Below are 27,108 nucleotides of genomic sequence, written 5' to 3'. Positions count from 1 at the left end.
TGAATTAACTTTCAAGTTAAGGCTCTAAGGGAAAAAAACATTCTAAATCATAACCCTAAAAAAACATAATCCACCTTATGTCAACACCTTAAAAAAAAACTGAAGATCTTACATCATCCTTTAACATAAATGTCATGTCTGAAATCATATATTCCAAACTCCAGAAGGAAAAAAAAAATGCATCCTTGTTAAAATATAGTAGCCACTTAACAGTAATGAAGAAAACAGCCAGACTTTTGCTATTAAACACAATATCTTGAAACCATTTCTTTCTTTTTTTAACTAGCAGAAAAATACAGATTTAAGTAATCCTGATCAGGAGGTTGGGAAAGGAAGTCTTATCATGAGCCAAGTTTTATGTTTGCCTCCAATGAAAATGAATTCATTATTTTCTTGAATTTCTTTCCTGAAACAAGTTAAATTCTCTAACAGCTTTGATATTGCAAATAATGTCAAAAAAGTAGCAAAATACAAGTAACTGCAACATATAAAACTATACTTCAGTAGAAATGCTTTCATAATTGGATACAGAGGCTTAAAATTATTACTTACTAAAAAAACATATTCTAAGCCACAATTTTTCTTTTTCCATTACACTTTAACAAAGGAAAGAAAAATAGAAAAAAAAAGAGAAATTGGTCTTAATACATTTTTTCTTAAATAAGTGCTACTCATGCCCAAGTTAGCTAACAATTCACTGAGGTTAGTCTGCATATCTTATACAATCGATTGCACAACAATTTCTGGCTTTTAGCCAATGGAAATGTGATAGCGAAAAACAAAAGCACTAAATTTAATTGACTACACAGACTGATATCCAGTACGACTTTTTCTTCTTCCAATCATGTAAGAGATAAAAACAACAATTATAAGGAAGCCCAAGGCTACACCCACTGCAATAGGAATAAGAAAGTTGAGGTCAGAGTCCGCAGAACATTCTTCAGCTGTTAAAAAAGAACAGACAGAAAGCAAGAAAAGAAAATTAGTAAGGAATGCAATTAAGCAGAAACAAGCAAACAAGAAACGAGCATTTTGAAAGTGTACACATGTTAGTCTTTTAGAGCATCACTCGATTTTCTTATTTCCTCTATATGCGCCCAAATATTTCTAAGCAACTGATCCTTTTATAGCTCTCATTATCTCTTCATCTCAAATCACATCAAATTCCTCAGTACAGAAAAGCAGAAGTTAAGGGAAGAACAGGAAAAGATCCAAAACGCAGAATTGTGCTTGCCTAATATGGGGAGATTTTATGTTTAATCGTGTAATGGCACTGGGGAAAAGAACTATCATCTACACTTAAGAGCACTGCATGTGTATTTCCCCACTATTTTTCTCCCTTGTGCAACTATCATTAAAATATAAATAAGAACTCTACTTGAGTAATAAAATTTAAGTTAAAAAGGACTTAGGATCAAGAAAATGTGGTATGATTTTTTTTTTTCACACAGGCAATAGGTAATTATCGGGTTATATACAATTATTTTTAGCTGAGCAGTGGCCAGTAAGGGTAATAGCAGAATCTAGTACATTGCAGTCCATGCCACTGGACCACCAGGAAGGCAGTGTGTGCAGTGTATAATTTGAGCTCTGGATTCAGAACTGAGTTTGAATCTTGACTCCATCAGTTACTAGCTAAAGGACCTTGGTCAAGTTATTTAAACTGGGCTTCACTTTACTCATCTGTAAAAGGTATATATCTTATGATATATATACCTATATCATAAGATATTTGAGGATTAAATACAATTGTATTTCTAAAGCATCTGATACACATCAGGTGGTCCCTTCTGTTTTCCTCCCATGTTTGTGATCCCATCCATGGAGGTTTAGGTTTTGAAGTAGCAAATAGAGATCAAAATAGGAGTGTTTCAGTATATTATAATTGAAAAAGCCAATATTCAATACTTCAAAAAATACTTAGTAGTGGGGAGGTAGACGGATTAAAGGAGGTCAAATATGTGGTGACAGAAAGAAATCTAACTATGGGAGGTAAACACACAGTGTAAACATATATATGACTTACTGTTAAAATGTACAGCTGAAACTTACTGGATTTTGTTAACCAATGTCACCATTAAAAATAAATTAATTAATTTAAAAAAATACTTAAACAAAGTTGAGATCATGTGTTATTTATTGAAAGTAGTCAGTACTTGCAGCTCTAAGTGTCCCATTCTGATCTCATAATTTCAAGTTTAAACTAGTTTCACTATTTACTAGTGGTTTTGTTGCCCGCTAGATATGTAACCTTGGTGAAGTCACTTCCTTTTCTGTAAAATTTAGGGTTAGAGTAAATAATCTTTAAGGTCCTTTCCAGTATAAGTCTAATGCAATTAACAAAATGTGATTGATATTTGTTATGATTTACAATTAAGTAATAACTTGTATTTTTCCTCTAATTTTATCTTTTCCTCCTCTTGCAATTTTGACATTCATAAAAAAGAAAACCAGTTGCTAAGGTTCTGAGTACATGAATTTTCACAATTATGGTAGCCTTTGTTGAACAGATTTACTGTATTTTGCTGTAAGCCTTCGGAGACATAACTGGGTACCAAAATACTGTAATCAGTGAGTTACAGAAATTCTGAACAAGCTAATATATACATAGAATGAATTACTAAAATAATCACTTCAATGTGAAAGTCTTCTCAAGTCTATTGATTAAGCTTTCTACTTATTTGTCTATACATTCGATATCTGTGCTGCATTTATAACAAGGAGTATGCTTCAATAGGGACTGATTATCTAGCTCATTTTAATGCCAACAGCTTCTCCCTACCCCTCCATCTATGCTCTGCTCCACAGGGGCCATCTTAAAGAAGCAAGAGCCTAGTTGCTGTGCTTCACTCCATCCCTTCTGAGATTGCTGTTAGCTTACATTTCATAAGTACCAATCTAATGACAACACTAAATAAATTTTAATGCTCTAGAGATCAACAAGATGAAGTAGAGAAACAACACAATCTGTCCTAATTAGTTCATAGAATATTTCCATCCTTCAATGCTAATTGGGTATCCAAAGAAGAGAATAATACAGGAAAAAAAGGCAAGTGGTTAAATATGCTTGAATCTTTTCAATCTCTATTGCTGAAAAAGGAACGATTTTTAAGAAACTTATTCTGAAGCTAGTTTAAGTCGTGTGGCGGTCTTTTGGATCTGTTATTTACTTAGGGGGAAAAAATCACAAGCCCAAGATATGACTTCATCCTTTACTTGAACTCAAAGAAATCAGCAAAAAATCACATAACCTAAAAAGTGCTGATAGTCCTGAGGACATTCGACTGAAAACCAAGTTTGAGCCTATCTGATAGGCATTTATGCCACATCAATATTTATTTAGTGAACTATATGCAAAGGCATTGTGATGAGTTTAAATCAGGATAGTTCTTATACATTGAAACAGAACAGTGGTAGTGAAATAATATTTAATTCCATTAAGAGACAGCCACATATTTTATTCATATAATGACTATGTTAATAATTTTAAGGTATCTTGGGTTAGGATCAAAATTTGGCCCAGGCTTCTTAAGATAGATGTAAGAACATTGTACACTGATGTTCTTTTTAACAAATTTGTCTTCAGGACCAGTAAATATAACATTTTTTTTTTTATTTTAAGCTGATCAAAGAGAAGAGTTTTTACTAATAAAGATTTAACTCGAAATGTTGGGGCTGATTTAAGAATTAATTTCAACATCTCAATCTTAAGGAGCAAAGTGTTTCAAAACTAAGAGGCAAGAAAATCTTGTGATTTGCTTGTATTTTTATATAATCAATCAGATTGCAGGTTCTAAAATCGCTCATATCCAGCGTGATGGCACTTGAGACCAATAAAGTAAGCCAGCATCACTAGAATAAGTACTCCTGCCAAGGCTGTTCCCACCGCTATGGGTACAAGGAAGTTGTCAGCAGCCTGCAATCTTGAGCTAGATGTGGAGAAAGGGCAATTGAGTACAGAAACAGTGACAAAATTTCAAGTCTGTAAAGTTTAAGTTAAAATGACAGTACTTCCCAACACACATTTGTTTTGTACACCAAGGTAACAAGCCATTGGCAGTCATTACCAGCAAATGAGATGTTCCACAAAAGTAATTTTCCAAATAACCAAATCACACACTTTTAAGTACTCCCTAAAATACAGTCATTCTGGATGAAGGATATATAAAATGATCACATACTTCCCAGGTTTCTTAAACAGAAGATAATGGATGAATATAATTAGCCTTTCCTTGATGATCAGGTGGTAAGCTTTCAGAGGCGAACTTTTATGATGTTGAAGCATAGTTCCAGGAACACTGCAGATTGTGAAGTATTAATGAAATGAACCAAATGAACGACTATAAAATGCAGACCTAAGAACTTAATGTATAGCAATCGGGTCATTTAGTAGTGGGAAAAGATATAAACTAGCCCTGACAGCACAATTGTTTGCCTCAAGATGTTCAGTCTAGTGTGAGAGTCAGGCGAGAAAATTGGTGGTTATCATTTCGAAATAGGCTATAATAGGGGCAGACAACACACAGTGTCATAGAAGTATTTCAGAGGCATACTCAACTCAACCTTGTTACACAAAACATATTTTGAAAAAACCGACACTGGAGCTGAGTTGTTAAGGATGAGTAGGAATTAATCATGCAGGTGATGGGGAAAGAGCATTCCAGGTATAGGGAACAGCACAGACAAAAATAAGGAGGGTAAGAAAATACGACACTTCAGGGGAAATGCAAGTAGGTTGGCATAGCTAGAACAATGGATCAGGAGGTACTCCTGGCTAGAAAAGCAGCAGATAAAGGTATTAGAACCAGCTCACAAAGGCATTGTATGCTCTAGGTAATTTGGCCTTATACTGATGGCCAAAAGTGCAGCAGGATTTTAAGCAGGATATTTGTTTCAGAAGTTATGGCAGATAGAAGACTGGTGATACTTAGGTAGGAGGTGTCTCTATTGCTAGAGTCCAGATATCCAAAATATGATCCTAAACTGGATTCACGAAGTGCAGATGCATAAGGGACAGACTAGAGATCTAATTAGAAGGCAGAATTGACCAAATGCATGTCAGGGTGTGGCAGGAGATAATTCAGTGTTTTCCAATTCCACGCTTGAGTGATTATGTAGATGCTGATGCTATTCATCATGATAGGGAATATAGAAGAATATATGTATTTCAGTTTTGTAGTTATTTTTGTGTGTGGGGGGGGTTAATTTGCGTGTGGAGTGGGGGAGGGTAGAGAAGGATATGTGGAAGAGGGGGACATTCAGTTTTAGATCTGCTGAGGTTAAGATACCTGCATCCCAATCAAGTGGTTGATGAACCTAAGTAGTAGTTCGAACAATGGACAAAGGTATTTCTCAGTGAGGGAGAGTAATAAAAAAAAAAGGACCAGAGACAAAATCCTTGGGAACACCAATATTTGAGGGATAAAGGAGCAGGAAAAAGAAGTAGGCATGACAGGTAGAAAATGGTGCCACAGAAGCCAAAGGACAGGCTCAAGTAGAATGGGGAGAAGTGAAAATATTAGAGAAGTCCAAGAAATGCCAATTGGATCTAGCAATATGAAGGGTGGCGGCTATAAGTCAAACTTAAACTGCAGGTTTAGTAGTTAATGGAAGTGATCAGTAGAAGATAAAGAGCTTGGGATGGGGAACATACAATACTCCTCTCCTTTTCGAGAAGTTTAGAAGAGAGGACAATAGGAAGGTAGTTAGAAGTGGGACAGAGGATCAAGAAAGGATTATCTTCAGGTGGATGAGGGAACAAGCCCTTAGCATTTGACAGGTTGAAGATATTGAATGGTACATGGCCTCCTAGGAGGTAGGATAAATGGGATTCCAGAAGCACTGACCAGGAAAAGAAAACCTACTGAGACTGGAGAGGAGGAAGGAATGAAAGGTGCAGATGTAGATCCATTTGCAGAGTGGGAAGAAGGCTAGAATGTTGAATCATCACTTCTCACTATTTTCCATCTCTGTGCCTCTTAATGCCCTGATTCTTCTAGCTTGTAATCTATCAGGGATGGGTAAATCAGATAAAGCTTATTAGAATTCTATCGAAAATAAGAACGAACGAGACATAAGGCAATTCTGATTGTGCTTGCATTTAAGAAGTGTGCCAGACTAGCTTCTGGGGCAATAACTGGGAACAAGTTCATTGACTTTATGACATCAACTTTGGCTGCCAGTTCAATGATCGTTTTTACCTGCTTCTTGGTTCTGATAAAAATCCAGATAGCTGAGGTTGCCAGGTGTGACTTCTGAATATATGGTGTTAAGAGTACCCAGTTAGCTCCTCCCCCTCAATTTCCCAAATTACCACCCAGCACATAAACTATTAGATGACATGTACCATAAAATATCATGCATTGGATTTAATATAAGTTTGTTTTTTTAAAAAATCATTAGTAGATTAATTTCTTATTCTGGCAATGGATTCATAGTTCTCTTTCCCAAATTGGGTATTTAACCTAGTACTGAAACAATTTTCATAAATACTGCCAATAAAGCTTTCATGTAAGACAAATATTCCCAGAGTAGATTAAAAAGGCAATTCCACTAATACAAAGATCTTTCTAGATGCTGTCACTTACTTAAAATGCTCTTAATTAGCATGTGAAATATTAATTTATAGTAATTATTGATTTTATAAATTCAACCTTTAAGAATTCTTTAGGTAATGGAAAGCAATTTTGGTAAAATGGTAATTTTAATAAGATCACAAGCTAAAGAAAAGAAAATCTCATTCTCTAAGTCATTTTGATTTGATCTATTTGCCTAACGTACACTTGAGACTGTATTGAAAGTACTTCTGAGGAAAAAAAGAGTGTATTTGTGGAAGTTTAATAGTTGCAGAAGCAGTGAAGATTTTAAAGATAAAAAATTCATGGCCATTGAAATTTCAACGAAAAGTTTCATGTAGATTAAAAATACTGTTATCTTCAATTTTCTGTTTAGAAATCTTTGAAATAAAAATTTCAGTGTGACTTAGAAATCTGAGACACACGTTTATAACAAGATATAAAACAAAAACTCCTCTTAAAAACCAATTGAGTCAAATATCTCTTTGGAAAAATCAGTGTTAAGAATCACATTCTTATGTGACATCTTATTTATTATACACCTTTTAGATCTATCATCAAATTAAGTATAACACATAATCTTAAAAGATACTTGAGGCTACTCAGTATCACCCAAACATGTCTATACTATTTTCAAAAACAAGATATAGCAATTATTGATACAGAAAGTTAGCTACCAGGATAAAAAATAAGGAGGTAGATGGGAGAGAGATGAGCCTAAGCCAATTTAACATTACCTAAAGAGATGAAATACTATAATCTTAAAAATATCCAAATCTTATAAGAATCCCTCCTAAAGAATATAAGAAATTTCAGATGGTATGTTTTATACTGTATGTAAATTTATGCTCTTAATACATAACAAGGCTCTTATCAGATTCCTACTAAAAATACTCAAATCTTCACTGAAATGGAAACTACCACTCAAAGAAATAGAGCAACAGGATTTTAAAGGCCTCAGCCCCCCCCAATGAAGAAACTGAGACCCCAGAAGTTAAGCGGCTTGGACAAAGTCACATGGTAACTAGTAGCAGAAGTAGGAGCTGTGATGATTAACTGGCAGTCACATGGCTTAACTGGGTAATCCAGAGGAAAGTTACTAGCTAGGTTGCTAAAAAATTTTTGTGTGTGATATACTAAGGTTCAAGATTTTAGGGTATCTGAGAGAGATTGCATATAATCCTATTTTGGTTCAGATCAATAGCTCAGATTGTATGACTGAAGTGTAGAGCTGCTATGTACAGATATTAAATATCAGCCTCAACTTAGGAGTTGAGAGAACTGCATAATGACCCTTTTACTAAGAAATGAATATTCTTGATCATTGGTTCACCAACTGGCTACCAGATTTATCTGGGGACTCTCTCTCTCTCTCTCTCTAGCTCAGATCTGCTAAATTATGTCTCCTAGGAATGGCACCTGGAATCTGAACTTGTACAACAAGCTTCCCAGGTGATTCTTATTCTGTAGCCAGCCCAGCATCAGTAGAAACCTATGTATGGGACCTCTCTTCCAATAGTAATAGTATAACAGAACATTTGGAAATAACTTAGTTCTACTTCTAAGCATTTGTAGAATTTTTCCTTTGGAAAGAAATTGCCATTATGTGGTATACAAAATCTTGACTTTAACCAATGGGAAAAAATGTGAGCAAATTTTATTAAGAAATAAAATAATTTTTATTGTTTGTTTTAGAAGCAATACGTTGAGCAAATGGACAAGCAAATATCTAAAGAGAAATACTATACATCAACTAGTGGTTTAAACATTTGAGAAAAAAGACATGAGAAGTATTTACACGGACCAGTCTCTTTATACGAATGCTAAAACATGAGTATTATCCAGAACCATACAGAGCGTTAGACCATCAAGGTGTAAACCCAGTAGAGCAAATTAAACTACAAAAGGTACAAAGAACATGTGGCTATAGGAAATAATAACATAAATAACCGTATATAAACTGGCCCATGTAAAATACAAAAATATTCAATGAAGTCAGATTTTCTAGAAAACAGTGCTAATTAGAGGTATTTTAATATGAATCAGGTATATAATCTAAACATAGAAACTTTTAAAAACATTAACAGCATTAAGCCAGCGCCACCCACTTGTGCTTCCAATTTTTATTATTTGAAAAAGCTGCTTTGTTTTGACTCATGAGAAATAACTGAGGCCTACATTCTTATAAGAGTTATCTAGTCTTCTAAGGTTAACAATCTTACACTAAGACACTATTTAAATAAAAAATAATTTAAAAAAAATCAGATTTATATTTAGTTTTTAAAAAGTGCCTTAAGCTGACAATACAGCTCAATGTACAGCTGGTGAGGAATCTGATTCTGAGCCAGTAAGATTTTTCAGGCTACTCTAAACAGAGAGCAAATTTAAATGTGAGAAAACATTTTAGCATTCCAATATAACTCAAAAGATAGTTATAGACATACACGTTAACATGCAATTGCTTGTGTGTGCAACTGTGTGTCTGTCTGTGTGTGTAGCTAGACTACCAAATTAATTCAAAGTCAATAATATTTTGGAACCCAGATATCTCATTTTCTAGTGTATGCGGGGGGCGGGGGGACACATAATCTCCCACACCCAAAAACTCAGGAACCGTCAATGGCTGCATATTAACAATTTAAAAATATTTGTTCAGCCATTCCAATTAAAAAATCCCATAGAAAGAGCAAGAAATACTCCATGTGTTAACTATCAAATTGAAACTTTTTGCTTTCTTATATAAACATTAGGTGGTATACAGTAAATGGACAATTGGTGCATCTCCCCTGAGGACAAAACTGAACACAAAATACATGAATTAATCATGATTCTACCACAATGAATGATAATAATCTAGGTTTTGATTAGCACAAAACCATTTAAATGGGAAAGCTAAATTAGTAAATGTTGTAGCAATCAATGTAAGCTGGAAACAAACAAACAAACAAAAAACCAACTTTTTAATGGACTAAGAGAAGACCAAGACTTATGGGTTAGGTGCAGGTTACTTTTTAAGTGTAAGTGCACTTCTTTATCTAGGTTCTAGAACATACTGTCATTTCTTTAAGGAAAAGAAAAGACAGGAAAGGAATAAAACGTACTACTGCCACCAAGGATACTGGAAGGCTAGAGAGAAGTCTACATTAACTTTAGCACTGCATACATAAGCCAATTTATGGGTACAAAGAACTAATGCCCAAAACTGGCCTGCCTAGCCATTATCTCTAAAGCACATAGAAAATGGATTGAAATGCCCAGCTGGAATAGTTTTATATCTTGCAATTTAAAAGACTGAAATATCTAGTTCTTAAAAAAAATGATTAAACAATAAGTTTAACACTTATTCTAAAATGTTAAAAGCTTTTGTATCTTTTGTCATTATAGCCACATTAAACACAAATATATTCAAACAACATTAGGATACTGGCATATCTCTCATAGGTCAAATATGCAACAATGTCAAAGCAGCTAAGTTAACCTACAAACAAAATCACAGAAAAAAATACAAAAGGAACAAGTACAAATCCACTGTAGAATGTGTTGTCTCAATTCGACTACATGCAGGAAAAAAAAAAATCTTTTTAAAAACTGTTTTTCTTAAACTATTTCTAGTCAGAATATCTAAAGTGAAAACACAGAAATATTAACTCAAGACAAAATAGAACCTATAATCCAGGTGATTTTGCACATGACTTTTGCTGCAGAAATAACTGTTTTACATCCCTTGGTTGGGGAAACCACAATCATGTAATTAATTTGTAGTTTATAGTTTTGGGGTGTTTGTATTTAACTGTGAAATCCCCAATTCTAAGATCAGAACTACAACTAAATATACCTTAAATTGAACAGTACTGCATGTTGGAACTTGTACTTGCTTTAATATTTTGTAACAGAGATCACATATGGATTAGTGTTACAGAGTCTGATATCCCGCATAACTTTTTCTTCTGCCAATTAGGTAAGCAATCACTATAACGATAATCAAGCCTGAAAGACCAGCACCAACTATAATTGGTATTAGAATGGTGTCATCATCCAGCGAACACTCCTGAGCTGTTGGTGAGAAAAAGTGTGTAACAAATAATGAGTATAATCAAAAAAGAATGTCCAAAAGTAAAAGATGTTGATTCAAAAGTCAGAAATGCTTTTACAAGTTCAACTTTAAGTAATTAAGACAGATACATTTTAATGATAAAGCTAAAGAAAATTATGGATTGTTCTAGAATTAAAATCCTAAAACTTATTTGCCCTTTCATTCATGTAAGTGTGTACATATAGGTATTCATATATATGAATACAAATATACTCATATCTGTGAGTAAACACATACATGTGTAAATGTGTTTCATTTCTATTCCAAGTTCTTTCCAAAAGAGGAGTATTACTTTATCCAAAATGAAGAGAGCTAATATAACCCATTTAACATAGCCAGATTAGGCTCTATGTGGTAGAGTGAATATCTTTTGGGAGACTGGGATCAGATCAGGAAGGTTTAATCATTAGGATTAGAATCGCCAGGCTGGCTCTGTAATCCTTTAGAACAGAGATCAGTAAACTATAGCCTGTGGGCCAAATCTGGCCCAAGAGCTAAAAATGGCTTTTAAACATTTTTAAATGATTGGGAAAAAAAACTCCAAAAGATTCTTTTGTGAGACATGAGAATTATAAGAAATTCAAATTTCGGAATCCACAAATAAAGTTTTATTGGAACACAGCCACACTCATTTGTTGTCTGTGGCTGTTTTCAGGCTACAGTAGCAAATTTGGATAGTTGTGACAGATACCACATGGCCTCCAAACATAAAACACTGTCTGGGCTTTTACAGAAAAAGCATACAGATCCCTGACATGATTTTAGTAGCTACAAAAGTCAAGACACTGGGATCTCTTACTAATTTAAGTGTGTTTATTACATTTATCAATCTGGTCAGTACTAGCAGCCAAAAGGGCTATTTTTTTCTATTTCTAGGGAGTAGTCTGATCCAGGAAAATCCAATCAACATTCTTTTACTTTACTGCAAGTCTATTTCCTCTTCCTATATAGTCAAGTATTACCAGTGTGTTGTATTTAAAGGTCAAGAACCTAGTTCCACAAAAAGATTTTGCATTCATTATTAAATATTGTATACTCCCCTGGGTGACATTTTTAATGCTATGAACATAAAAATCAAAGTTTCAAATCAGATAAAGAACAAAGCTCATCTCTATTACAGCTGACTAGATAAACAGGCTTGAGCTAAAATTACACTGCAAATGATTTTAAATTCTAAATACAAATTTGAATCTTAAATTAGGGTTATAATGTAGGGGAGCTAGATAAAGGCTCAAAAATAAAACCATTAAAGGATAAAAATAATTGAAGTAAAAAGAAAACAGACAAAAGGGAAAATGAATTGTTGACAAAAAAATTTTTAATTACACATTAACCTCCCTAGTCACAAGAACGGTAGTGAAGAGCCCAATTTATTTTGGCCTAACCAAGTCGGGCTGGGTATTCAGCACTACTGTAAAAGTTGTCCAATGGCTCATAGCATGTTCACATTTAAATACAGTTTCCAAATTTCCTTGTAAACCATGGAATTAATTGTTAAAAACATTATGAATGACTGGAATAGCTGTGTTCAACAGAGCTGCGATCCACAACCCCCAATTTTAGGTAACTGGTTTAAAAGGACAAGTCTATTAAGGAATTCTATGTAACTTTTTCCTTCATGAAAATTTTAATCTTGCAATGCCAAATGCATCTTTCATATTCATATAAACACTGTAATGAGCTCTTCACAAAGGTTTCATTGAAAATCTGATAAACACTACCATGTTTTTAAAACTCTCCAGATCATTCTGGCAGACCAAACCACAGTTCACAATATTTGAGGTTTTGCTACCGTAATCTTTTGTCTCAACAAAGTAAGACCAAACTGCTTTTATTCAAGTATGAAAATGTTTCCAGTGACAAGATGGCCCCAAGAAGGCAGATGTAAGATGCTTAAAGCTGCTGCTCCCAAGTGCCATCCTTCTCACAAACTAAAACCTAGGGGAAGCATCCCTACATTAAGTAAAACTCATTTAAAGCTTCTATCAGTTTTTAGCTTTAAGAACTTTGTCACAAATGATTTTCAGATCACAAAAAAAATCTAGTTCAAGTAAAATGATGGGACAAATAAAGAGTGACACAACTTGCTTAAGGCTATGAGAACTCTACAAGAGTCGAGAGTTAATTCATATTTTCTCTATTTCAATGCTTAAATTCCCAAGACTCAAAGGAAAAGTAAACATAAGAACATAAATTATTAATAAAACTTGCTTGATTCTTACCTGTAGAATACTTTCCTTCTATCACATTGAAAGGCTGAACCCTTAGATCAAAGGTATTTATCTGAAATGCTTCGGACACTGAAACTGTCTGCTCTTTGTTGCACATATACGAACTTCCCAGGGAGGCATCCCAGTAGCTAAGATTGTTATTTGCAATGCTGAAAACTTTAAAGAAAAAAATATATTAGTAACTTCTTATCCTATCAACATTAAAAGTAAGACAGTTCTTAGGATTTTTCAGTGAAGTATGGGAGCTTGGAGTACAGGGTCTATCCACAAAAAGCAATTCTTCTGATCACTAGGTTCCTTATCTTTAGTTTTTAAATTTTTTTTCAAAGTGTAGTTGATATACAATATTATATTAGTTACATTAGTTTCAGGTATATGACAGTGATTCGACATTTTCATACCTTACAATGTGATTACCCACTAATTATAGTAATCATCTGACACCATTCCCTATATGTCGATAGATGTTTCTATAGTCTGCAGATTGGTCACACCATACTTTGGAAAATATGGGGTACTGCAAAAGATAGAATACTACTGTTCTAAGCTACTGATTTTAAGTTGTGGTCAAGGGACAATTTTCACATGAAATCTGTCCCACTAAATAAGGCACTATTTTGTAATAAGAAAATTATGGTTTCTATTCCTTCAGTGTAACCCTCACTCTTTTCCCCGAGGCCAATATTTTGCTTACCAGAGCCATTATTCAAAGACATGCTGACATTCACTTCCTTCAGATAGAATCGGTTTTCATTTTTCTGTTTGAAAAAGATCTTCCAGTTAATCAACACATCACAATTGCCTACAGGTACAGTGACTATATCTACAGAAGAAATGCAATCTAATACTATTACTCAAAAGATAAAACTATGGATTAGAACTGGGCTAGTAGAATAAACTGCAACTATGTAAAGAGAACTCAAAATGTGAGAGAAACCCTTTGCCTCTGCATTTGGTTTCTAATTTTTGGACCAGAGGAGTGGTCATATGGTTCTCAGACACTCAACAATTCATTCCCTCCATTTTATTCCGGTCACTTGCTGAGCCCTCACCACCTCAAGCCTGGATCACAATAACCTCTTAACTGGGCTCCTTGCCTTTCAGCCTCTACAGTTCAATCTTTCCTTGACTGATACTGTCTTTCTGAAGCACTCATCTGCTCACCCAGTCACTTCAATTAGTTCAGTGCTTAGTTTATACAAGGTAACCTATCAAAGTGTTTCAGGAAGCTAGCAAAATGAACCAGACTTGGATCCTGACCCCACCATGTCTGTAATCTGCCATGAAAGATAAGATAAATACAATAGCACCCCCTTATCTGTGATGTTGCTTTCCGTGGTTTCAGTTATCCACAGTCAACTGTAGTCCAAAATTATTAAACGAAAAATTCCAGGGTATTTTGAGAGACCACATTCACATAACTTTTATTACAGTATAATGTTATAATTGTTCTATTTTATTATTGTTGTTAATATCTTACTGTGCCTAATTTACAAATTAAATTTTATCATAGGTATGTACATATAGAAAAAAACATAGTACATACAGGATTTGGTACTGTCTGCGGTTTCAGGCATCCGCTGGGGGTCTTGGAACATATTCCCCATGGATAAGGGGGGGACTACTGTACATAAACATATTACAAAAAAGTGATAAGTTATGAAAATTAAAAGGAGAGAAATTACTTCCAACTAGGGGAAGAGCAAAAGCATAGGGATGGGCCATTTGAATTGTGTAAGATTCAATTAGGAAACAATCAGAAAAGGGTATTCGAGAAGGCAACAGCATGAAGGTAAAAAATAAGCATAATCACAAGTACACTAGCATTTGAGAACTTACTAAATGCCAAGCACTGTTCTTAAAACTTTACACATGAAGCATCATTGAATAATTATAACACCCCATTTTGAGATGGAGTAATCGAAGTGCAGAGATGTTAAGTAACTTTCCCAGAGTCTATAGGGTTAGTAATTGGTAAGTTGGGACTTGAACCCAGAATGTGGCTGCAGAGTCTATGGGCTGGTAACTATCATGCTATCTTACCTCACTGGATGTGCACAGGGAACAGGGTGAGGGAAGAATAATAAGATTCGTGAAGAAAGAATGAAGGAAACAAAGCTGGATATGCACATTACATTGCATGATGGGGTAGGAGCTAGAACTACTCTGCCAGGGAATTTAGATATTATCTTGCTGGCAAAACAGAACCACTGAAGGTTTCTGAGGAAGAGCTGTGCTTCATGAATATTAAGCTGATGCAGAACATTGAGGAAATAGAGGAAGAGGAGGGACTAGTTAGGAGGCTAAACAATCCAGGTAAGGGGTAATGCAGGCTAGAATCAGGTCAAAGGCAGCTAGGAATGAAAACAAGGGGAGAGACTCAGAGAACTTGCAGGAAGAAGCTTAAAGGAGGACTTGACCATCTCATCACATCTTTCCTCTGCTTAGGCTATGTCTCAGCTCAGCATTCAAGGCTCTCCACAATTTGTCCCAACTACTTTTCCATACTTACCTTTCACTTAACACACTACATGCCTCATTCTCCTGGCTGGTCTTGATTGTGTTCCTTAATCCAGGGATAACCCATACTTTTGCACTTATTCCCATTTTGTACAAATCTGACCCATCCTTGAAAGTCCAGCTCAAATGCTATCTCCTCCATCAAACCTTCCTGACTTGCCTCCAGCCAGAATTAAACTCTCTCTCCTCTATACTCTCACAGCACCATGTATTATTCTCTCGTAAAGCACTTATTCCACTTTGTATGTACCTTCTGCAGTGCTCTATTGCCCACAGAATCAAGTTCAAAAGCCTCAGCATGGCATTCAAGGAAGGCCTTCCACAAAAATGGTAATTATTTGTATATTTCTAACTACTGCTAAACTGTGGGTACCTTAAGAATATAGGCCTTCTTTGTATACCACGACAGCATCCTGCAAATAACACACTTGAATTCAACAGATTCTTTTTAGAAGCATCTATCATGACAGGGTTGAAGGTGAGATGGGCCTCACTGAACTCTGGTGACACTGTAGGTGTTTCCTGAGTTTTCAAAATGCCCATAGAATTGTTAAAATGTCATTATTTTGGATTACATTTTAAAATAGTCTGCTGGGCAAATTAAATATTGTAATTATCAAATATTAAATATTTCTTCATGAGAGTAAGGAGAAACCATGATCCTTTTAGGATCCTACCATAGCTAGAAAGATGAAACTGAACCACTCAAAAGGGAATGAACCTAAAATATTACTTTCCACATTCTTATTGACTATAACATAATCACCGAGCAATAACTTTAAAAAAGAATGTATCTGGGGAGGTCTGCTCTTACTGCATTGAAAAAGGCAAGCTTAACTAGACGTTCTTAGTAGTAATTCACTGGTCATATATGTACTATAACAGAGGAATGATTTGAACGTTAGAAAAGGGAAGATTTTTGTAAACTTTTCTAAAATATATTTGTCTAATATAATCCTCAGTTATTCAGCACATATCCATACAGAAAAAAGGCTTTAGACTCAAAAAACCAAGTTCAGATATGAAACAAATAACAGCAGACCTAATTTATATATCAGATGTTGAGACTATTTCCCCACCCTTAGATACAATAATCTGATTTAAAAGCAGAACTGTTTTTTATTCACTTATACAATAACTCTCAGTTTGAAAACTGTTGGTGGTCCAACAGTTCCTTCCACTGACAGCTATCTCCTCTTTTCCATTCCCATTTGCTAAAAATCGTGGGGATAATAACTGCTTCTGAGAGGGTGAAAATAAAGGTCCCTAATGATTAATTTATGCTAGCAAGGAGTAGGGAATGTATGCTTAACCTAGAACTTTCTGTTTAAGGTATAGCCTTTGATACAAGCATGAAGAACAAAAATCTGAATGCTGACATTATAAGCTGTCCTGATTTAATGAATTAATGCATATAAAGTACTTATACAGAGTCTTGCACATATAAGTACTCAATAAATATTAACTATTATTATGGATACCATTACCAATAGTATAGCCTCCGAAGAGCCTAAAATATTATAGTTGACAACCATGAGTTTTCTAACCAATAAAAGAGAAAAATATTATGGAAATTACTTTTTATCTTTTATACATATATTTTATATATATGGATAGGTTAGACAGGTTTTTTTGATGTGAGTTAATTTTTGCTCCTACTCTAGGGTCTATATAACAGCAGAATAGTCACTTTTGGCGAACATTAATGTAAGAGTCCAGCCCACAGACCACTGAGGTGACCCTGAGGGTTTTTACAAGGCTATGGACTATATTCTATAATTAAACAGTGTTGAAATGGAAATAGAGATAAATATCCATCCCCAACACACACACACACACACACACACACACACACCACCTAGACTTTCATATAGAGAATGAACCCAATTTCTGAGAATGAACCTGATTTTAGAAAAATCTATTACTCACCATAAAGACGAAGTCAAGATACTTAATGTTGCTACTGTTCAGCCTAAGTAGAGCAGTTTGAGGATGGCAGCTCCCAGTGAAGTCAGTTGTATTGGGTTTGATGTTAATAACTGAAACAACCTTCAGGAGAAGATGGGGGAAAGGTACAGATTAACCATAAATGTCTACAGCAAAACCTTATACTCTAATAAGACCAACCTCAGTGGAGAACAAAAAAATCCTTTTGTCTAGATACTTAAGTTTATGGTGTCTTACTTTCAAAGTTGGTACAGGCCCTAAAGCTATGAGTCAGATGACTTAAAAAAAGAAAAACAAGAGGGAAGCTTCTTCAGTAATGAGCCAAATGAAAATACATATATTTTATGGAGCATATGAGCCATCTGTCTAGCTGTTTAAGTCATGGGTCTGTGGAAATGGGATTTGTTCACTGGCATGCCCTCTGTAGCCTTAGTGGAACACTGCAACTAGAAGTGCCATCCTGTACCTTGAGCCTATCTATATGATTTGAGTCATCAAAGAGCTGGAGAAAGAGATAGCTGCACTGTTCCCATAGATCAACCTAGAGTTGGTTTCAGATAAAAGTGAAGGGGTTTTATTAAACCGACTGAAATGACAATCAACCGCTTATACTTTGATCTACCGATGGCAAATGGAAAGGAAAACCAGAGTCCTTTTAAACTGCTAGGTTACCTGCTGGCCAAGATAACACCTTGACAGCAACATTAACTCTTCACAGTTACAATAACTCCAGACTAACCAAAACTCAATAAGTCAACATCAAATTTCCATTTATTTATTTTTTTGTTAAATGTATTGGGGTGACTAAAATTATATAGGTTTCAAGTATACAGTTCTATAGTACATCACCTGTACATTGTATTGTGTGTTCACCACCCAAGTTAGATTTCCTTCCGTCACCACATATTTGACAACATCAAATCTCCATTTAAAATAACATCATTCTAGTAGCAGTACTCTTGGGCTGAATGTAGGATACACTACTTGAAAGGAGATCAGAATAGAAAATATCCATAAAAATAGACAACTATACCTTTTCTTGAGTGATGTTCAGCTGCAGCCCCATGGTAGCCAGAAGACAAGTCCCATTGCCATTATTAACCGAATAGGATCCAACCTCTGGTTTTTCCTTTGGAGTAGGCATTGTAGTAGATGGTACAGTGGTGTGAGTAGTGGTCACTGCTGTGGTTGAAGTTTTATCTTTGTCACACAGAAACTCTAAAACGAAGGACAAAATAAACCAGACATTTTCTTAATTCATAAGGTCAGGGAAGAGCAAAATATTTCTCACAATAAAAGTACAAAAGGATCATATTAGGGGAAGGACATACCTTGATAGTATATTTTAAATTAAATGAGGCAGAGTTCTCAAACTGCTGCTTCATATGCAGACTATCTCTAAGTTATGAGACAGCAGACAGATTCCAGATACATCCAAATGCTTTATCCACTCACACGTGGCCACACGTCTATCTTTTCAGACCCTTAAGTCCCTTTATTCCCAAAGAACCTCACCTGCCTTTGATGTGAAAATCAGATATTTAAGTTTGCAAACATTTTGCCCCAACCTAGGCCTGCCCTCTTCTCTCCCACTTAACAACCACTCTAAGGAAGGATAGTGTATACCAGAAAAAAAGTTTAAAAATCATTTAAGGATTTAAATGCAAATAAACTTTTTATTTGTGTTACCCCCTACAGCATGTCACTGGCATTTCAATCTCTTTTTAGTAATTGTTGGTAGTTTCCCAGAACTGATGAATGAGAAATTACTACATTTCTATAAAGTCGTAGAAAAGTTACAAAACCAATTTATAAAATTCAAGATTAGAACCCAGAAATCTAATTTCTATGCTTTTGTCTCAGATCATCAAAAGCTAAAGAGCTGTAGATCAAATATTATTTGAGGATTTGTTCAAATAAAGACTAGGTTTTATCAGCTAAAAACACTGTGGGTAGAGCATTTTAAAAGACTATTTGACAACATGTACGACATAAACCTAAAATTGCAAGTTCCACAAGAATAAGAATTGTTATTATGTATAAAACTTTGCAGTCCAGTGTAAATTGTAAGTCTTAATACATAAATGCTTGCAGGTAATGACTTCAACTAAAGCTACCTGGTATACTCTAATCTTAAATTAAGACTCAAGTATAGAAATATATACTCTAAGTAGTCACCTTTTGTGCTCGTTGTGCCATTTTGGACAAAAGCTTGTACATGAACATCCCAGTAGTGCTGAACTACATCATTCTTTTCTAAAGTTGATACACTATTGCATCTAAAGATGTCATTCAATGGAATTCCGAATGCCACAGGGTTGTAAACAGTAAAAATTCCTGTAAAACAAGATTAACGACAGCTATTTTCAAGAAGGTAGGAAAAAAGTGATAATATAAATATATATTAGACTTTCTTCTCTTCTGTCTGCCTGCCCTACTCCATCCCCAAAGTGACAAAGGACATGGCATATTCAGGGAATGGCAGATTTACTGTGGCTGAAATATACTGCTTAAGAGGAAAGACATGATGGGGGTTAGGAAGAGAAGACAAGCTGCAGGTGGTCATACTTTGAAGCATCTTATGTGATCTAAGGACGGATTCGTTGGGCTTTATTTTCTTAGCAATGGAAGGCCAGCTTCAGTTTTCAAAGCTGGAAATAACATGCACATAATTTATTTTAAGGAAGATAGAAAAACTGTAGAGGATAGGCAAGGGAGGAAACTTTTAAGGAAAGTCATTTAAGAGAAAAAACAGTTACAACTGTGATGACCTGGTTAAGGTGAAAAGCAAGGAGGGGGTTGCTTAAACTAAGATGGTGAGGGGCAGTAGGAAAAGAGCAAAGAGGCCAAATCGAAAACACCTATCTGAGGTAGAATCGGCAGGACTTAGTGATGAAAAAAGGAAGAGAAATGGATTAATCACAAATTCTATAGTAAATTATTTTTGTGCTACTATCCAAAGTAAGTTATAGTAACTAAAAGGAGCTTTTGGAACCTCTTCCTAGATAGAATTTAAAGACTTTTCCATTTCATGAAATCTTCAGCATATGAAAGCAAAAGTTATAGCCATTTTGTACAGTTTTTATTATAGTTCCTGTAGTAAAACTTCAAAAGACTGTGATCACACTTATCCACTCAAATGGCTTAGTTTCTTTTGGAGAAGCAGCAAAGGAAGAAGGTATTCAAGACCCTTAACATAGGCTGCCTCCTGTGCCTCTCCAACATGTAGCAAGAAAGCCAATTAATACTGCCTTGGCACCCCCTAACGGCCAAAGGAAATTTTTTTTAACCAATGAAAAGAATATTTTTCTTCACAACTGTTTCTCATTGTTAAGTGAACAGGTACATGAACTCACTATATATAGATAGACCTAAAAACAAATGAGTGAAAAAACAGGTTGTAGATATATTGGAGTTGCACTATAAAACTATACCATTTTAAATTGTGTATTGTTTATGAACATATGTATTAGTCAAATACAAATACATAGACAGGAAGGCTACCTCCCAAATTCATGAGAGTGGTTGCCATTCAGGAAGCAGGAAGGAAAATGGCTCTGAGGAGGGGGTACAAAGGAAACCTTAAGTGTATCTATATGGTTTTATTTCTTTAAATGAAAAGATGAGGCAAATATGATAAAAATGGCATTTACTAATTCTGGGTAATTAATACAATTGGTCTGCTATTCTCTGTACTTTTCTGTATTTTAATCATGATTTTTTTTTAAAAAAAAAGAAAACTGCAGTTTCAAAGTCGCTTCGATTATCAGATACCTAAAAAGAAAACACTAAATTATTTCTAAAAGCATCATCAGCAGTCCTTTTAAGGAAGCCCTTTAAATTTCAAAATAGTTTCAAATATTACACAGAATCTAGTAATAAAAAATTGTACTCTTTCTTGTTGAAAATAAAAGGGAGGAGCGATAGGTGTTAACATTTTACGGTCCACAGTTTTTCCATCAAATCTGTCGGATTAAACCCCACCTCCTTTTCTTGCTATCCACTGGTCTAGGCATTTATTACATCATCCTGTAATTACTATAACAGCCTCTCTTAAACTGGCCTCTCTGCCTGCAGTCTCCTCACTTCCAAATTAATCCTGCAGAACATTCTTTATAAACTACTGTCTCTGCTTTTGTTATATCATTCTCCTGCTTAAAAACCTAAAATGGTTCCCCAGTGCCTACCCCATAAAGCTAAATGCCTTTCCTCGGTTTCCAAGGCCCCCTATAATTTAGACCCGCTGCTGCCTAGCCAACCTGATTTTCCTTCTGCTACACACACAGCCTCTATTTTAATCAGGCAGCTCTCCAATTACTGCTGCACATACTATGCTTTCCCTTGCTGGAAATACTCTGTTCAAAATTCTCTGCTTCCTCTAATTCTACCATTAGCTGAGTTTCAGCTCAGGCTCTCCTCACCTTTCTCACTCCAATGCACTCTTACCTCTCTTTTCTCTGCCCCTAATCAGGACCCCTGTGAGAACACTTTAAATCTGGCCTCTTATCCACCGGCATGCACAGATGGGTTCAGGGACTATGTACCATATGCAAAGTTCACGCTATAGTTTGAGAGAGAGGGTCTAGAGCTTCTCTCACATTGTCAGAAAAATGTTTATGAACCCTCCACCTGCCAAACATCAACAATAACAAATTCACACAGATCTCAATGCTTTCTAATTTTTCCGTATAATGTGGGAAAACAATTTCACTGTCTCTCTAACTAGTTTTTAAGCTCCTTGAAAGTGAGAGGCAAATCTTATACTAGTTCTGAAAGACAGTGTGGGGCACAAAGCTAAATAACTAAGCTATCCCATAAAAACCTGCTTTAGTTATCCTCTCAAACTAAGAGATTAGTAAAAAGAAAACTAGGATTTGGTTTCCAAGTCTCAGTCTGCGATATCTCCCAAGTTTTATGTGAGCTTATTTACTTTTGGGTCTTTAAAATATAACCTTTTTGATATCTATATATCCAAATGAGTCCTTTATCCCCAGGTCTAGGCAACCGAAGCCCATCTACCTGTCTCTGGGGTCAGAATGAAATACTATCGGTGAGAAATGCTAAGCTACTACAAACACCATGTTAACTCAATATCAATGAAGGGGGCAGAAAGGAGAGAATTATATCCCTAACGAAATAGAAATCTGCATTATTCATGCCTTCAAAATATTTTAATACACATTTCAGTTGTAGTAGTTACAAGGGTTACCTAACTGCCAATGCTTTCCTGAGTTCATTTGGACCTGAAATTTCTCAAAATAGCAGCAATGTTGACTTCAGTCATTTTACCTTTGTCTTTTACTTTTCAGTCAAAATCCTATCTGAATAGTAAAATGATTTGAAATGAAACATTTCTGCTGGTCTTAGGTTACTGAACTTGTATACATTTAAAATAATTATTAAAAATAAAATAATTATTAGTGAAGAATTTGCTCAGTGATTCAACATTTGCTGAGTGCCTACTATTGAATGAAATACTAGTTAAGTACATGAACTCAGTAGCTCAAAGGCCATCTCACCCACTTACTAATTTCTGTGACCTTTGGGAAAGTCATTTAATTTCCTCAAATCTCATTCCTTTTACCTGTAAAGTTGGGATAATATCTAGTTCCCAGGCTTACTGGTAAGGATTATGTGAGATGCTGCTGGTAATACACTTTGGGTACTACCTGGAACAAAGTAAAACACTCACGCAATGACAGCAAATATCATCCCTGTGTTGAACACTGTGTTGTACATGGGATGGAAGATGATAGACATGAAGTTTCCATTCTAATTAGGAAGGCAGACACACATAAGGATGATTTTTAAATTATTTACATTTTTGATTATTAATAAAGAACAAGAGAACCTAACACAAATCCAATTTCTTAAGTTTACCTTTCTCTTTAGCATCGGGAAATGTTGTGTTATCACTAGTGTCGTAGGAAAATGAGATGATGTCAATTGAATAAGTAGACACTTCCTTCGTAAAATTCACAACCCAGGAAAAAACAGATCCAAATTGCACCGCAATTTTGGGTCCATTCTGGTCATCCCCACAGATGCTTCCATTGTATGTTGCATTGGAAAGGTCTGAAATGGTTACAAATTTCTAAAAGAAAAAGGAGGTTGGTTTGCAGATGATTAGATAAAGAAGATGTGACTGGAATACTATTTAGCCATAAAAAAGATGAAATATTGCCATATGTGACAATATGGATGAATCTTGAGACTATGATGCTGAGTGAAATAAGTGAGATGGAAAGGATAAAAACTGTAAGATTTCACTCATATAGGGAATATAAAACAAAAGATAACAAACTAATGAAACAAAAACAAGCTCATAGATACAGACAACAGAATAGTTGTTACCAGAGGGGAAAGAGGGTGGAGGGAGGGCAAAGTGGGTAAAGGTGGTCAAATATATGGTAAAAGAAACTAGACTTCGGGTGGTGGGTACACAATAGAGTATACAGGTATCATATGATAATCTTGTACACCTGAAAATTATATAATGTTATTAACCAATGTTACCCCAATAAATGTAATAATGTAAATAAATTAATAATAAAAGAGATGAAGTTGAAAGAAAAGAAAAGGAAGTTTAGGGGTAAGGAACAAACAGGCAATAATGAGCACCAAGCATTTTTGAAAGGTATGCCACTTCAATCTACATCACACATCCTCCATGGCTAGGGAGCCCTTTGCCTGGTTTGCTATGTAAAACAGTCTCATATTCTTCAGCTACACACCAGTCCTTTGGACAAATTCATGTACTATGTCTAAAAGGAAAAGGAACACTGGCCTGAATTGTTCTTAGGTTGATTTGTAAAGAAGTCAGGTTGTAAGCGGGCAGGATCTTAACTAAAAGAAAATAGGCAAAGGGATTGAGAGGATATTGCCAAAAATATTTTAATAGCAAACTATCTAAAAAGGGGCAAGCTTTGATGTTAGTACATGTTAAAAACATTACAGTACGTAGTTAGACCTGAACACCATATAGTCTTCAGATCATTTGCCCTTAAGCAACTCCAAGAAAAACTCCAAAGAACCAATGAGTTAAAACATTCTTTACAACACTAATCAGAATACCTTCAAGTATACATGTTTAAAAAAGCCCACAGAATTTAAGTGTTAAGTCGGTTAATATATGAAATCTTATTTGTATAAATATATGTAAAGGATAAAAAAGAGTAGAATTAAATTCCTGCTATAAAACTCAAAGAAAAATAAAAATACTTACATAATTTTTGCTTGTAGTCTCATAGCGTATTCTGAATTTCATCTGCCATTTTGCATAAAGGCAAATGTTCTTTTCTGAATCTGTCAAATTAAGTTCTAATGAATAAGATGAGACAGCTCCTAGATTAAAAAGAATAAGATTTTAAAATCGTACTACAAAAGTATATATAAAATAAAAACAAGCTCTATCCACTACCAAAGTTCAGCCAGCTCTAAAAACGAAACAAAGTATTTTTAATAGATATCGTATCTTGGTGATTGTTTTTCTCTGTATTTTTAGTGGAATCCTATTAATAAAGTTAGCATTATCCCTTCCCAAAAGAATAGTTACTCGACCTAGGATGTTTCGGTCATGACACAGACTGGTGACTTTTCCCTTTTGCCTCCTAATAATAATTTCCACATTCATCTGTGCCTTGATAGTTTTGTTTTAGGCAACTATGGTTTGCCTGTTAGGACTTTTGTCTTTTAAGGTAAATGAGGTAAAGGGAAGCTAGGAAGGGGTGTTAAACTCCTGCTCCTCTCAAACCAGCTCATGGAACTTTCTCTGCAAAAATGACGAACAGACCTGATGTCCTATCACAAACTACATGACCTATAACACAGAGATGTCTTGGCAAACTACTTTCTTCTGATTTGAAGAGGTGGTATAGCTCTTTCTAAGCATGTATACCATGTGACCAAGGGAGCAGAACTGCAAAGGTTGTTAGATACATAAACAAAAGATTAATTTTTATAAATGTAATACTGGTTCATCACTTTGTTTCATTTTAAAATACAATTGATTAGAAAGGCTGATAGATCCTTTGACATAGACTCAAAGTCACTTCCTGTGTTTTCAACCTGCTATCTCTTTGGGGAGAAAAACCTGAGACACAAAAAAGCCTTGGGACTTTTCAGCTAACTTGACTCAGATCTTCTATGGAAGACATTACCGATTACACTGAAGAGCCCAAGGACTCAAAATACTATATGCCAGCAAACATGCCAGCAGCAAAAATGATGGGCAACCATCTAAGGATTTTCTTCACTGTCACACATTACCCAAGGGGTAAGCTGCTTCCTGTTAAGACAGCTGTAGATCCTTTAATGACATCTGAACAATCCAGCATCATCTACAAGTAGGGACATGCTACAAACTATACAGAATAAAGTCCTGAGAGTAATACCAAGAAGGCGTGCCTCAGCAACAGCTTACGGGCTGTACACAAAAGCCTATCGTCAGGCTCTGGAGTCTGGGCTGCCTTGCCAAGCCTGAATATTATGCTAAAGCTTGTGGTTATTGACAGTGACCAAATGTATTGGCTAAGGCTCGAAAAGACCTTGTGAGGCCTAAGTAGATTTTAGAGCCATTCTTTTCTAAGTACAATATGGAAGGTGTCATCACTGATACAAGGCTGCCCTGCAGTGGTGCTGAGAACGCCAGCTTATAATTTTTCTAATCAACTAGAGGCCTGCTATTTATATGCTGTCTCTCTCGGCCTTGTTTAAAGTCCCTAGTTTTAATATATTCTCCTTGTATTCAAATCATTCAAAATTATTGAAATAACCAAGAGAAGCCTGATATGTATTAATCATGTACTTTCCAAAGATATTAGAGTAACGGAAAGAAAACAGCATAAAATAACAATAGTTTCAATGTGGGCCAACGTGGGAGAAGTGAAGCTTTATGAAGCAGAAGGTACAGGTTGTGGTTCAACTTTACTACTACATTAAATTCAAGACAGTCTACTTGCCAACTTATGAGATCTGAGAAATGCCCTGAGGGCTCCAGCACATTCTGTTCCAGTCCCTTCACAGCTTCTTTCTCTGTGAGAGCTATTCCTTCCAAAGCTTACTTCGCTTTCTGGTCTACATCTCCAACTACAAAGGGACTCCTTTTACTCGAAGACCTATCGCCTCAAACTCAACGATTCCAAAACTAAAATTCATTCTTCTATTTCCTCCAGACTGGTCTCCTTCTCGGCCTCTCTAGCTCTGAATGAAAGGCAGCACCACATACAGTCACCCAGGCTCAAAAGTTTGAGAATTAGCTTCAACTTCATTCTCTTCATGAAGTCTTACCGAATTTTTTTCCTTCAAATTCTCTCTTAAGTCCAATCTTTGCCTTTTATTTCTACTCCCAATCCACCATCCTACCCCTAAATTACTACAGAGTACTCCTAGCTGCTTCTAGAAGTGCTGCCAGATTAATGATCCTTAAATACCTCTTCCTCTCAGGACACGTTTTTGGTCAAAAACTTATACTGGCTCCAAAATTCCAACATTAAATTTAAATTCCTCTGCCTGGCTTTCAAAGTGATCCTTAATCTTTCCCACTCTATTCCTTCAACGTCTCTCAAACCATTTGCCCAGAACACATCCTTTGATATGGTTAAACCTGTTCCACTGGATCCAAATGACATGCTACATTCAACCTCTGCCCGGAGGCTTCTATTGAACCTAATATTTGAGATTTTCTTTCTTCTACTGACCTAAATGTTCACCTCAAGAAGGATTTCATTCTAAAACAACGCTA

At 35.3% G+C, this 27,108-nt stretch overlaps 1 protein-coding gene across 2 annotated transcripts in view; it reads right to left on the bottom strand.

Annotated features, from left to right (window-relative positions):
- Positions 1-479: 479 nt before the first annotated feature.
- LAMP2 (lysosomal associated membrane protein 2) overlaps positions 480-27,108 on the bottom strand; it is a 34,061-nt gene continuing 7,432 nt past the window's right edge. The window contains exons 2-9 of one of the 2 annotated variants that reach the window (XM_039859077.1): positions 24,592-24,710; positions 23,247-23,460; positions 19,545-19,703; positions 18,400-18,584; positions 17,349-17,468; positions 13,594-13,657; positions 12,891-13,055; positions 480-944 (exon numbers count right to left, since the gene is read on the bottom strand). In XM_039859077.1, the coding sequence (XP_039715011.1) occupies positions 802-944; positions 12,891-13,055; positions 13,594-13,657; positions 17,349-17,468; positions 18,400-18,584; positions 19,545-19,703; positions 23,247-23,460; positions 24,592-24,710 (1,169 nt within the window). In that variant the 3' untranslated portion in view covers positions 480-801. Of the gene's footprint in view, positions 945-8,230; positions 10,629-12,890; positions 13,056-13,593; positions 13,658-17,348; positions 17,469-18,399; positions 18,585-19,544; positions 19,704-23,246; positions 23,461-24,591; positions 24,711-27,108 lie in introns of those variants that run through there. The other variant, XM_039859078.1, reaches the window with a different exon arrangement.

Source organism: Pteropus medius, unplaced genomic scaffold (genome assembly GCF_902729225.1).
Source record: "Pteropus medius unplaced genomic scaffold, Ma_sr-lr_union100, whole genome shotgun sequence".
NCBI classification, from domain to species: domain Eukaryota; kingdom Metazoa; phylum Chordata; class Mammalia; order Chiroptera; family Pteropodidae; genus Pteropus; species Pteropus medius.
The sequence above is the reverse complement of the archived record's forward strand: the minus strand, read 5'-3'. Positions and strand labels throughout refer to the sequence as shown.